Source organism: Alternaria incomplexa (assembly GCF_024043165.1).
Source record: "Alternaria incomplexa strain BMP 0042 chromosome Unknown scaffold_17, whole genome shotgun sequence".
In the NCBI taxonomy this organism is placed as follows: Eukaryota; Fungi; Ascomycota; class Dothideomycetes; order Pleosporales; family Pleosporaceae; genus Alternaria; species Alternaria incomplexa.
Window position 1 is genome coordinate 408,717 of NW_026249866.1, and position 13,019 is coordinate 421,735.

The 13,019-nt window shown below is 51.8% G+C and overlaps 4 protein-coding genes across 4 annotated transcripts; 3 read left to right on the forward strand and 1 right to left on the reverse strand.

Moving 5' to 3' along the window:
- Positions 1-626: 626 nt before the first annotated feature.
- On the reverse strand, positions 627-1,569 carry J4E90_009783 (uncharacterized protein; the record flags this gene model as incomplete). The annotated part of the gene is made up of 2 exons (XM_051439301.1): positions 627-1,431; positions 1,481-1,569. 2 exons carry the CDS (start codon positions 1,567-1,569, stop codon positions 627-629), a joined length of 894 nt encoding a protein of 297 aa, XP_051286905.1.
- Positions 1,570-3,486: 1,917 nt separating this feature from the next.
- Positions 3,487-4,882, forward strand: J4E90_009784 (uncharacterized protein; the record flags this gene model as incomplete). Its single annotated transcript, XM_051439302.1, has 2 exons — positions 3,487-3,696; positions 3,770-4,882. 2 exons carry the CDS (start codon positions 3,487-3,489, stop codon positions 4,880-4,882), a joined length of 1,323 nt encoding a protein of 440 aa, XP_051286906.1.
- A 3,398-nt stretch (positions 4,883-8,280) lies between these two features.
- On the forward strand, positions 8,281-10,072 carry J4E90_009785 (uncharacterized protein; the record flags this gene model as incomplete). The annotated part of the gene is made up of 2 exons (XM_051439303.1): positions 8,281-9,850; positions 9,900-10,072. 2 exons carry the CDS (start codon positions 8,281-8,283, stop codon positions 10,070-10,072), a joined length of 1,743 nt encoding a protein of 580 aa, XP_051286907.1.
- A 1,194-nt stretch (positions 10,073-11,266) lies between these two features.
- On the forward strand, positions 11,267-12,478 carry J4E90_009786 (uncharacterized protein; the record flags this gene model as incomplete). Its single annotated transcript, XM_051439304.1, has 2 exons — positions 11,267-11,277; positions 11,326-12,478. 2 exons carry the CDS (start codon positions 11,267-11,269, stop codon positions 12,476-12,478), a joined length of 1,164 nt encoding a protein of 387 aa, XP_051286908.1.
- Between the last annotated feature and the right edge of the window lie 541 nt (positions 12,479-13,019).

Genomic DNA, 13,019 nt, shown 5'->3' on the forward strand with positions numbered 1-13,019 from the left:
CCCCCCCCCCCCCCCCCCCCCCCCCCCCCCCCCCCCCCCCCCCCCCCCCCCCCCCCCCCCCCCCCCCCCCCCCCCCCCCCCCCCCCCCCCCCCCCCCACTTACCGCATCCCAGCATGCATAGTGTTTTGTCTGACATTGTCGCTTGCGAAAGTGTTGTTGCCTGCGGCTTGGGAAACGTTGTTTGTCGTAACTCTGTTGTACGGCTCCGGATTTTAATACCCTGACCTTTTCAAAAGAGCTTCAAACTCTTCAGCGTACTTGACTAGTGATATCTCTACTCTGCGCATTGGATCTGATGGCTTCGTTTGATGGTTTCGGGAAGGAAGCCGGCCCCCACTCTTTTCCGCGCAGTTGTCAGCGGGGAAAGCCACTACGGAGACCCACATGCGTGCCTACATCTATTCTGCATCCTAATGGACCCTTGACAAAAATAACACGCAGACACCGACAGTAGCCGCTTATTTACAACAAAGCAGTCGTTTTATTTGACTATGAATATGACTACGACACCTAGAACATGACGGATACTTCATGCGCATCCTGCGATCATGCATCGTACAAGCCCCGCTACTCTCATACAACTTGACCACTCTTCACTTCCTACGCGTAGCCTCGCAACCCTCTATCACGCCCAAAAGAACCTCCTCCTAACTTCTCTCTTCAACGCCGTAAACTCATCCTTAGTCCTTAACACGGCATCGCGATTCTCCACAGCCCTCCGAAGTAGATACCCCACACATTCGCCCATACTACCCCAAGTGGTGCATTTCAACACCTCAGGTGCCTTGCCACCCGCTCCCTTCTCTGCTAACAGGGAAAAGCTGACTTCATCTGACATGCCGTGAAGCTGTCCGTAAGCGACGGGAACAGTAGGTAGACCGGCTTCCGAGCGCTGTCGGTGGAGCTTGTGGGCCGAGAGCACGCTTTCGCGGTTGTGAGATGCGAGGAAGAGATTTACAGAAGGGAACCGGCGGGTAGATGATTCAGATGCCCCGAAGCTGCCTATTTGCTGACGAAGCGCACCCTGTGCTATCGTATTGTAGGCGTTATCTGTGTCTTCCTTGGTGTCATGGATCAGGGAGCGGTTGTCAGAGAGGATGTATGCACCACGCACGAGCTTGAGACCAAGAGTAAACCCGTCTCTTTCTGCCTCAGCCATATGTTGTGCGAGAATTGTGGGAGTGTCTTTGAGGTAGGCTTGGTACGTGTTGTAGATGACAGCTTTACCATTGCGGTTGAACTTGCGCATTAGTTCGAGTGTCGCGCGAGCGATGCCTGCTTGCCAGTGCTGAGACTCAGCGTCGATGATGATCTGGACATTGCGTGCTTTACATTGGGTCGCTATCTCATCTAGGGCGTCGAGCATTTGCTGGGGTGGAAGCTCGCCTTTGCTGAATGCTGATGAGACGGCTGGACCACCGCCTGTCGTTCTAGAAAATGTCAGTGCTACATTGAGTAAGTCATCGTAATTGAACGTACTTCAGAGCTAAGATGTCTCCCTCGGAGATGAGATCAAGTGTTCCTAGTGTGCCTTCCCTCCATGCCTCGACGTCTGCATCATGCGCCATACTGGTCTTTTCATCGACAAAGCTATCCGAGGTATGATGGTTTGCAGACTTGGTTTTGTGATCAAACACCATCTCCTTCGCATACGTCAAGATCACCCCTTTGAACCCCAAATCCTTCAGCTGCTTTACACAAGCTCGTGTCTCTTGTTGTGTTTCTCCGGCGCAAAACTGATTATATAGGGTTCTCTTCAAAACAGCCTTCAATACAGGGTTTCGATCTATATTGAACAACAGGCTTCGATTCGGTTTCGAGAAGAAGGAGAGCAGGTTGAGTGATGGTATCAGAAGGAACTTGTTAGACGATATTGTGGCAACGAAGAGCGAACGGAGCAACATGTGCGTCGGCATTGCTGATAGCGGGTATTGTGTGGGTGACGGTTTTGATATTTGTGTAGCCGAAGCCTTCATCCGTGGCAGTGCAGTTGTAGAGCTGAGACGTGTCTCGAACGTGTTGAAGCCATTGATGAGACATTTCCTGCTCGCTACTGCTCGCAGTGTTGATCTAGTAAGCCGTTGATGAAGCATGATGAATCCAATGTGAGGTGGCGAGACTAAGGAAGCCAGCCAAAGATGGAAGAGTGTTTCAAGAGGGACGATTGAAGCTGATATGTAGAGTGCTCCTACAACTCTACCTCTTCATCGCCTCCCTTATCTCAAACCGTAATCCTACCATATGATGCACGACCCCGCTCCACGTCTCGAACGTGGGGCATCGCCATGCTCGTGACTATCGCGTCCAGGTCCATAGCTCGGACGTGCAGCCGAATCGCGTGGAAAGTCCGGATGTGGTCGGCATTACCAATAGTATAATGCAAGAGGCGAAGTGATAAGCAGAACGAGACCAATGGTAATTATGACCGAACGCGACATCCCTCTGGAAGTAGGCCAATGCGGGGTTGATTGTCGATGCGGCTTGGATCGGGTTATGCATGACGATGTCGGCGTAATATAAGAGCGAAGCTACCTTTTGAGTATTACGTTTGTGAACACTCGTATACTCCGCCCGTATAGCGCAAGGAGGTATGAATCGTCTCGATACATGATCTCGTTGCAGCGTTGAGAAAACATGTCGGAACAAAGCGCACGTCTTCCACCTAGTTGGGAAACTACGTTGGCGAAGCGTCTTGACAGAAGAGGAACGAGGCTGATAAGTGCTCGATCATACTATGCATCCATGTAGCAACTTTCTTATCAAGCTTATCGTTGGCCGTATATGGTGTGCATAGAGCTTCCATATGTAGGACACAGCTTCGTTGCGATGAACAGCGGTCGCTGTCGGAATGAGTTCAAGAACTATGTCCCAGACGTACATGGCAAGAAAATCCTGTCTAAGAGTGCTCTTTTGACTACATTTCTGGCATGCGGTTAGAAGATAATATCCAATGTACGAAGAAGGACTTGCTGGAGGCTGTCCATCTGGGACCTGTCGCTGACCGCGCGACTTCTGTCACAGGCATCACGGATGTGCTCGGTCGTCATAATGCCAGCGAGTCGACTTATCATCCATGCCAGAAGAGGGCATGAAATACGGTTGGGTAATACCAGTCTCGCTTTCGAAGTGTCGGGAGGCCATCCGACCTTGCAGGAAGGGGGAAGACACGGACCAAACAGCGTCAGACATTCTGTGGAGATGACCTTATCGATAACACTAGCGTGCATTGGGCAAGTCAGGAGCAAGCATCACAACACGACGATAACGCTTGCAACATCCGCGGGGCTCGACAATGCATGCGACAGCGGACATGGTCCCGTATCGACAGTCTGGTGAGACTTTGGTCGATGGCGTCGTGTCATGTATAGACTGGACACTCCCGTCGCACGACTGCACCTGTACTTCCAGGGTGTCATGACATACTGTGACGCCCCAAGGTGTTTGTCCTTGCATTCGTACTTCACATCTTTCCCGGCTTTATCACCATGAATGTTTCTAAAAGCGACGCTATAGCCATCATTGGGGGAGGCGCGTTCGGTCTCTCCACGGCTCTTGAGCTCTCCAGGAAAGGCTACACCAACATCACGGTCTTCGAGAAAGATGACGAGATTCCATCCCGATGGTCTGCTGGCAACGACCTGAACAAGATCATGCGAGCGGAATACGAAGACGATTTCTATACAGATCTGGCCGTGGTATGTAGCTGTCTGCACCCCGAGCAATGCTATGCGGCACTGATCGTTCGAGCAATGACTGACATACCAAAAGGAAGCTACCCACGCCTGGCAAACGCCCCTCTACGCGCCTTACTTCCACCGAGTCGGCTATCTTAATGTTGTTTCTGGAGCTGCATCCCAAAAAGCAGTGGGAACGCTACACCGGTTCCAGGCGGCTGCCGAGAAGCACCCGGAGATGAAGCCTTTCTTTCATCATATCTCGGGCCCTCAAGACGTACGTGATGTAGCTGGAGCTTGGCAGTTTACCGGTGACATGCCCGGCTGGAAGGGATACGTGTCCAAGTACGACGGCTATGTGCACTCAGCTAATGCGCTGAGAGGGATTTATCGCGAGGCCAGGAAGAATGGGGTTAGATTCTTCTTCGGTGAGAAAGTCGGTGCGATAGAGAAGATCGTATATGAGGGATTGGACAAAAGCAGAAAAAGCATCGGTGTACGAACTAAGGCCGCGCAATTCCATGCCGCTAAGTTAGTCGTCGTCGCCGTTGGTGCCGCAGCTCACAAGATTGTCCCTGAGATCGGTACCGAAGTGTCCGCGAAATCGTGGTCAGTTGCACACGTCCGCCTTACCGATGACGAGACGGCAGCACTTCGCGGTATCCCAGTAACATACGCCCGCGACCTCGGTTTCTTCTTCGAGCCAGACCCAAAGACGAATCTCCTCAAGATTTGCCCGATGGGAGGTGGTTACATCAACACTAACCCAAGCACCGGGATTTCTGAAGCACCGCAAGAGCTTATGCGCTTCGTGCCGAAAGAAGATGAAGAACAGATGCGCGAACTTCTCCGCCAAACACTGCCCTACCTCGCCGATCGACCTCTGGTAGAAAAGTTTATATGCTGGTTTGCAGACACAGCAGACTCGGACTTCATCTTCGACTACGTGCCGAACACTTCCTCTTCTGTTATGATACTGTCGGGTGACTCCGGTCATGGTTTCAAGATGTTCCCGATCGTCGGAAGGTGGGTGGATAATCTGCTGAACGCACCCGACGGAAAGCAGAGTATTCTGAGGTGGCGTTGGAGAGTGCCAAAGCAGAAGGCCAAGGGAGAGAGCTTTGACCATGATGTGAGCTGGCGGATAGGAACTGTTAGAGAGATTCGCGATGTGCAAGAACAGGGAGCGGTAAAGCCAAAGATGTAGAGATCTCGGCTTATGTGCGCCTCCCGTGAAACTCGTCGTGGTCGTTGCGCGTGGTTCGTATGGTGGTGATGTTAGTCATTAGATGTTCGGATCAATGATCTGGTAGTCGTCCAACGTTGCAAAAGAAAGCCAGTCGGTCCCTTCCATGTCCATAGACTCTGCTACAGCCAATATCTGCTCGGCGGTCAAATCATCACCAAAACCACTCCCTTCATCACTGATTCCTGTATAAGATGATGGCCGCACCGTGTCTTGTGAGTGCGGCAGACCGGCTACAGATTGATAGCCTAGAGGGAATGAGGATGGGCGTTGTATGCTTGGTTCCAGGCCGATAGTGTTAGGTAATGTTGATGGTCGCTCCCTGTTCTCGGAGTACTCCGCCAACATCTCATCAAGCTTGCGGAGCTCCACGTGGCGAAACCCTGCGATGCGATTACCGCTAGACACAATGGTCTTGAAAAAGCTGTAAGCTTTGTCCAGATATGGCTTTTGGCCGTCCATTAGACTATGATCGATAAAACGCGTCAAAATCAGGACCACAGTTGATACGAAGAGTGCATCAAGATCCCATGGGAGGAAGGTCTCTGTATCATGGTCAGTCCACGGCATGGCGGAATGGCTGAGCACTATACCTAGTAATCCTTGATCGTGTAGAATTTCTAGAATATCGATGATCTTCTGAGAAGATTCAAGTGACATGCACAGTAGATGGCGTATCTTGCGTGAGGAGACTAGCGGTTGCACCTCTCTTGGTGACTCAAAGACCTTCTTCATACAACAGAAGAGCAACGGCCTCGTCACAACAACGATTGTCTAGTAGTTCGTTAGAATTGTTAGGTATCGCGAGAGATGTGTATCTTACTTGATAGTAGAGTAGATGTAGATAAGCCGGCATCCTCGAGATTCCGTCAAAGCGCTCGTCCGCATGCAGCGGGAATGAACGTCTGAGTTCTTCCGCTAAGGACGTAAGATCATCTAAAACGGCTTTGATGCTTAAGACAAACTTCTTGCGTAGCCGGCCTTTAGAACCATATACAGCTAGGAGTTTGGTCAGCAATCGCGTATATGAGATGGATGTCGACCCACACACTCCTAGCTATTTCTGCATAGATACGTGCAAGCTTGATCTGCATGTCGAGGGCTGTCACTCTTCGAGCTGAGCCCTCAAAGTCTGGAAGCTGGCAAGTTATATCCTCATCTCGAATCGACTGAGGTAGTCCCATCAAAGATGTCATTTGGCGATCGAGGATATAAACCGTCCACCAGATCTTACGGCATCGCTGAACAAGAGGCTGGCCTAGATTTTCCACAGGCATATCGGTATGCATTCCTTCAATCATCGATATGCGCATGGCTTGACCAATCTAGCAATGTCAGTCAATGTCGACAAGATATCACTGACGCCGTACTGTTACATGTGCTGCATTTCGTGAGTCCAAGGCTTGCATAAATAGCGCTATGCAGCAAAGTATTTCGACTGCCATTAAGGGTTCGCGGCAAAGACGACTGGTATCAGGCAGAAGTTGAACAGCGTAGGTAAAGAAGTCGGCGCCTGGCGGCCGCGGCGTCTGACTCTTCCCTTGGATGAAGGTCTTTCCAAAAGCTAGGATGAGAAGGAAATGTATGTACCACAAGCTGTCTTTCCATGTATCTCTCTCATTATTCGAGTAAAAGGCATGCAAGTTTGTCATAAACTCGTCTTCGTCAAAGAGATGGACAAGCTGGGCGCAGTGAAACTTCACAGCATTGAACAGAAAGATGGCGTAATCGATACTAGGTATGATCGGAGAGTTGGAGTCTGGAAGGCTGCGTGTGCCATTCCAGAGATGTTCGTATGCCGAGCCATCAAATAGCAGTTCGGTGCTAGGTAGCGGTGACTTTCGGATGTGCTCATGCACCAAATTGAGGATTTGTCCGTGGAAAGACCAGTTCGAAGACGTGCCTAGATAAACTACGAAAGCTCTTAGTTGTGATTCATTAAGCGTATACCATGAGCTTACATGGCCGCCCAGAGGATGAAGACATAAACTTGGAGGACTCAATAAGCGGGTTCATCAGATTTGCTTCATCTGGGTCAGGTCTAGGTATGGGTGAATTATCCCTCGTCCCCTCAAAGCTCGATGGGTTCGCCGGTGGACGATCGTCATCCGCTGCTGGTGAGCTTCCATCCCTGGCCTGGGCCGTCCTATTGTTAGCCGTCGTTCGTGCTTGTGATGCACCCGGCTCGTATGTTGGATTCTGCTCCAACCGGGCTATCTTCGCCTGGAGATCTGAGAGATGTCTGAGCAGCATTAGTATTTGTTCATCCAGATAGTAGTGCTCCTAAGCTACCCTTGAGTCACTAGGATCTTGTTCTCTCTATCATCGAAGATGCAGGTAAGGCTTCGTCTGCCACAATTGGAGCACGGCTGCTGTCCCGAGCATTTGATCTTCTGCCTCCTGCATCGCGAACAACTGCCCGTAGTTGTCAATAGTGCACCACATCGGCACCACGCAAGCTGCGTACGCGTTTGATGATCGTTTAGTCACTCTTCGGTGGTCGTTGGAGGATGCCATCGTGCTTGCCGAGGCTATTCACAAATCGGATGGACACCTGGGCAGTTTAACGAGGTTGTCGGTAACGACGCGGAAGTAACGCTTGTAAGCTCGCATGCAGAAGCTCTGCAGTCATGAGCCAGAGACATCGACCGCCGATTCCGGCTAGATACCACCTGGGCACTAATGCGGGGACTGATAGGGAGCTGATGTCATCGCTTGGCACCTGCCATCGTGTGTGTGAGTGGGCATCTCTGGTCCTCACCAAAGTTGAGTTTTCTCACGCATACCTTCCGCAATCGCAACGTAGTCTGTGATGTGGCCGCGACTCTGAAATGACGCGTCGACGTAACGACGCCCTACGCGTTCCCCTGGATGATCAATCTAAGCGGCTGGGTTAGCGCCTCGCACACTGAGCCGTGCGTCGGGTGCGCTTCCGTCCCTCACACACAAGCGTTCTTCATCGAGCGTCCCAACCACCGCTTTACAGATTGACCCATCGGAGCTCTTAGCACCGTTGGGAAAGGATTATGGTTGAGAATGGAGAGGCGATGTTATCTGGGTGTGAAGGTCTTGTCCGGTTCAGTGCCCTGGCCGCAATGCCACTTACGCGACCATATGTCGGGAGGCCTCCCGATCAATTTGCGCAGCGATGGCATGGCATTGTGAGCTTATCAGCCAACCACAAGTCGCCGTGCTGTTTGTCGCAAACGGGTATTCGCGGGCATGAGAGTCACAGCGATATCGCTAGGCATAGTGTGTGTCGTCGGAATGCATTGCCGTTGCGAAGTACTATCGTGGAGAGGCAGGTATAGAAGGTAGATCCACGACAGAGTGCTCATCATACCTCTCTCTGCCCCACCATGTCGACCACCCGAAGCCTCGCACGGCTCTCTGAGAACACAAGGCGGCCTCTGACCAATGTATCGAGATTCCGCCGCCTCCAATGCCAGCTACGTACAAAAGCCACAGTACCATTCCGGCTACCTGATGCACGCAACGAGCCAAATCCGACTTACGAGAGAGGCTCTCCGGAGCGCACCCAGCTGGAGGTGACCCTAAAGCGCATGAAGTCGCAGATTCCCCTTCAAAGCGAGATTCACTTCAATGGCAAATCGCAACAAGTTTCTAGATCTTGGGATCAGCCATTGCCCGCGGACCACCAGACTACCTTCACCAATTACCCACTCGCAAGCAAAGAGCAGGTCTCAATAGCCATCGAGTCGGCCCTCAAAGCTAAGAAGTCATGGGAGAATACGGCTTTTGTTGATCGAGCGGCAATCTTTCTCAAAGCCGCGGAGCTAGTAGCGACCAAGTACCGGTATGAGCTCATTGCGGCAACCATGCTTGGCCAAGGGAAGAACATTTGGCAAGGCGAAGTAGATGCCGCTGCTGAGCTGGCGGACTTCTTCCGGCTGAACTGTAACTACGCGGCGGAGATCATGGGAAAACAAACCGAGCGAGGTACAGACGGGATGTGGTCCCGCATGGACTACCGCCCAGTGGAAGGGTTCGTCTACGCTGTCTCGCCGTTCAACTTTACAGCTATCGGCGGTAACCTGATCTCGGGCCCTGCCATCATGGGAAATGTGGTACTCTGGAAGCCGTCGCCCTCGAATATCTACGCGAGCACCCTCGTGTACAAAGTTTTGCTTGAAGCTGGTCTGCCACCTGATGTCATTCAGTTCGTGCCCGGAGAGCCCGAAGAGATCAACGATGTCGTGCTTAACCACCGAGACTTCGCAGGGCTTAACTTCGTAGGTTCCTCAGACGTCTTTAGGTCTCTCTGTGCTCGTATCGGTCAGGGTATTGGGAACAACACGTATCGCGAATTTCCACGAATGGTAGGAGAGACAAGTGGCAAGAACTTCACTCTCCTTCATCCAACGGCGGATGTCCAATCTGCGGTGAAGCACGTCGTTCGCGCTTCGTTCGAGTACCAGGGTCAAAAGTGTTCGGCAACGTCTCGCCTGTACCTTCCAGAGTCTCGATCGAAGGAGTTCATCGACACGTTGGTCGATGATGTGAAGGGTATTACTCAGGGTAATCCACACGAAGATCTCGCCACCTTCATGGGCCCAGTCATTCACCGTCGTTCATTCGAAAAGATCAAGACTGTCATCGACGAAAGCAATCAGGATTCTTCGCTCAAACTCCTGGTTGGCGGTACCTATGATGACTCTGAAGGCTTTTACATCAAGCCAACCGTCTATCTCGCAGACTCGCCAGACCACAAGCTCTTCAACTATGAGATCTTCGGTCCTGTACTCGCAATATACGTCTACCCTGATGCGGAGTGGAACCACATTTTAGAGAAGGTTGATCAAGCTGGTGGTAATTTCGCGCTCACAGGTGCTGTTTTCGCCAACTCCCGTACCGCTATACGTGAGGCAGAAGACGCGCTCCGCTATTCTGCGGGCAACTTCTACATCAGTGAGTCTTACCGGAATGGCGATCAGCGCGGAAGCTAACGAGCCATCAGACTGCAAGACCACCGCCGCGCTCATCGGCCAGCAGAGCTTCGGCGGAAGTCGCGCAAGTGGAACCAACGATAAGGCAGGCTCTTCGAACCCAATGTTTCGCTTCGTTTCTCCACGGCAGATCAAGGAGGAGTTTTTCCCGGTCGTTGACTACCGTTATCCTTCAAACAACTGATTTGCATGCCGCTGGTGTCAGAAACTGTGACAAGGGTTTGCAGGTGGAGGTCTTCCATTGCCGGAAAGCATGCTTCCAGTAGGGTTTTTTGGCAGTTCAGGCGTGCGATTTCGAATGCGCTTTCTCTCATCGCGGGATAGACTTTCCATAGCAACACCGTACGTACCTTCCTTACACATCTTACAGTGAGGTGATGCTGCGACGCGTGCGCCTAGTGGCTGCGTGCTGAAGGCGCATGATGACTAAGCAGACCCACTTTGCGTTGGACGCGTCACGATCAGTCGCGCCGTAGCCAGCACTACAAACCTCAGTTTCAAAGCGATTTAGCGATCGATCATCCAGTTGCCATTACTCAATATTGTACACAGCTACGCGTACAGCGTCGACGAACGTTGGCCAGAGGACGACACGGTGCGACCGCGGTCATCCCGGAAAACGCGTTACTTCCTACACAACTTTGGTTTTTGCGACGCAAGACGCCCTTTCTTCACCATGTCTCTGCTTCAAAGGTCGGGCGCATTATCTGAGGTTGGGTCACAAGAGAACGGAGTCGCTTTGGCACAACATAGTACGTGTGAAAGACGGGCGTTCACGTCTGCTTGTTACCATGGAGATGTTCTAGTGGATACGATATCTCCTGACTAGGATAACTCATCTCGCTGTTGGGGGCAGTTTCGTTTGCGCAAATATAGTAAAATCTATCTACCACATCCCATCGCCATCTCGCCGCCCAAATGTCTCCCCTCTGTACGTCTTGACGATACTCACGGGCAGATGACGACCGAGCGCATGCTTACTTCTCACATTCTTCGTTACGAGAGAGTGGGAACCGCGAAGATGGTCCTGTCAAGATTGAGGGCTGGATGTTGAGGAAGAAAGAGCCGCATATGGAGGAAACAGGGGACTTGTGAAAGTGTCACGGTAAAGGTGGTTGCAGTAAGACATGTGTGTGGTAGGATCAACCGATCCCGCTCTCTTCGATGAATGTATCGGGCTGTGCTTAGACGACCACGGGGCTGTAGTGAAATCCCACCCGTGAGCATTCGTTTGCTTTGCACAGCCCCTTCAGGTCCATAGCCCAAGAGCACCCTTTTCTAGTCTCCCCCCTTCCATAAAGCTCCAGAAACTCACCGCGGTTTCCATTCTCCATCTCAACCACACTCGTATTTGCTCAACCCGCTAGAGCAAACAACGATGAATACACTGTACGTATAAACCCCTTTGGCGCTCGAAATATATACTCATTACTGCAGTACCGCATCTACCGCCGCCGTCTTTACCGCCGCCGTCCCACTTCTCATCTCGCGTCTCATCATGACGCAACCAGTCAACATCAAGAACTGGAGTCCCTTCAAGATCGACGCGCTCGGTATCGTAACGCTCCTGGGCGCCGACGCGGTCCGCAAGTCCCTTGGCCGCCTCGTCTACTCACCTTTCGAATATTATCCTCTCCTCGCTGGTCACATCTTCGCCGATAACTCAGTCATGGAACCGATTCCAGGCTTTGAACTATACAACATCACCGAAGGCATTAAGGCAACCGATCTAAGCGCTTGGTTTACACGCTGGCTGTCGTGTCAGAAGCTGTCGTACAACTCTACGCGGCTTGAGATTCAATCTGATCATCGTGTTCCTAGACCTCAGACTGAACAGTGGTTTGGATTTTGGTTAGCTTTCTTAGTGAACGCTTTTCTGGTCATCTGGCCGATGCGAATAAAAGACTGGTATGGTCTCGCTGCTTCTCTCAGTCTCGTCGCTCTGGTTTATGTTCGAGCCTGCATTCTCTTCGACTTCCGCGGTAGCATCGACGAAGCTATCAAGCAGTTGGACAATCAGGCGACAAAGAAGGGTGAGGTCAAGCTCTTCATTACCTTGCCAAACGGTAAGCGTCTGACTGTCATTACCACGACTGGCATCGCGCAAGATGTTCTGCTCACGGAAGCTCGCCCAGCCTCCGAGAAACTCCACTTGGTCAGCCGTGTTATCTGCTGGCTAGCTTTCGGTGTCCACGCTGTCACGCTAGGCATGGCCTGCCTTGCTGTCCAACTCTTCATCATCACTGTCACACTAGCCTCATCTGTCGCGATGATACAGGGCTGGCTATCCGACGGATCAAACAGTGATGAAACCTGCATTGGTAACCGTCTGTCCATTACCCAGAGCCACGACGGGAGCGCTGGTAGCAACGCTAGCCAGTATGTATGTCTTGAGATGACCAAAGCGGAGGAGCAGAACATGGTCGCGTGGTCTTTCTTCCCGACACAGCACAACAAGCTTTGGCTACCGACGTATGAGAAGTTCAAGGAGGACTTCAAGGCGACACGTGATCCCAAGATATTGGGATCGTGGAAGAAGCGTATGCAACTAGCGCATGCGAACGCCAATGCTGGGCAGCAAATACAGTAAGAGGCATGTTTCCTGCTTCATCTGAGCTGTAGGGTACGAGATGCGAAGGTGCATCCGATTTCGTGGTTGTTGTAGGTAGATGCTTGAGCGTGGCAGGTGTGATTGGCTTGGTGCGTCCCGTCGTACCTGCCTCATGATGAGACGCTCTCCCCACTGTCTCTAGAACTACAATACCAACACCAATGCTCCTATCACATGTTTTGATATATGATAGCTTGTTTATGCCTTTGCGCACAGTTAGAAACGAGTCACAGCGGCTAACAAGGTCGACGACTGCTTGCATGTCGCCGAACTGATCTCTGGGAAGGCCTGCAATTGCGGCGAGCTCTTTCAGCTGCAGTGGCCGGAAGGCAAGCGTGATCGACCGAAATGCTTTTACAGTGCCCTGTATTCTCGGCATCTTGAGCCGCTATCTGCAGCATCATTCGCTCGTGGAGCGGGTTGAGTTCTGGCAGCAGTGTCCGCAGCAGCTTCTTATCTTCTCTATATTGCGGCGTAGTTCAGCACTGCGCATCCCTGAGATTGTTGCACTGTGGTTGGA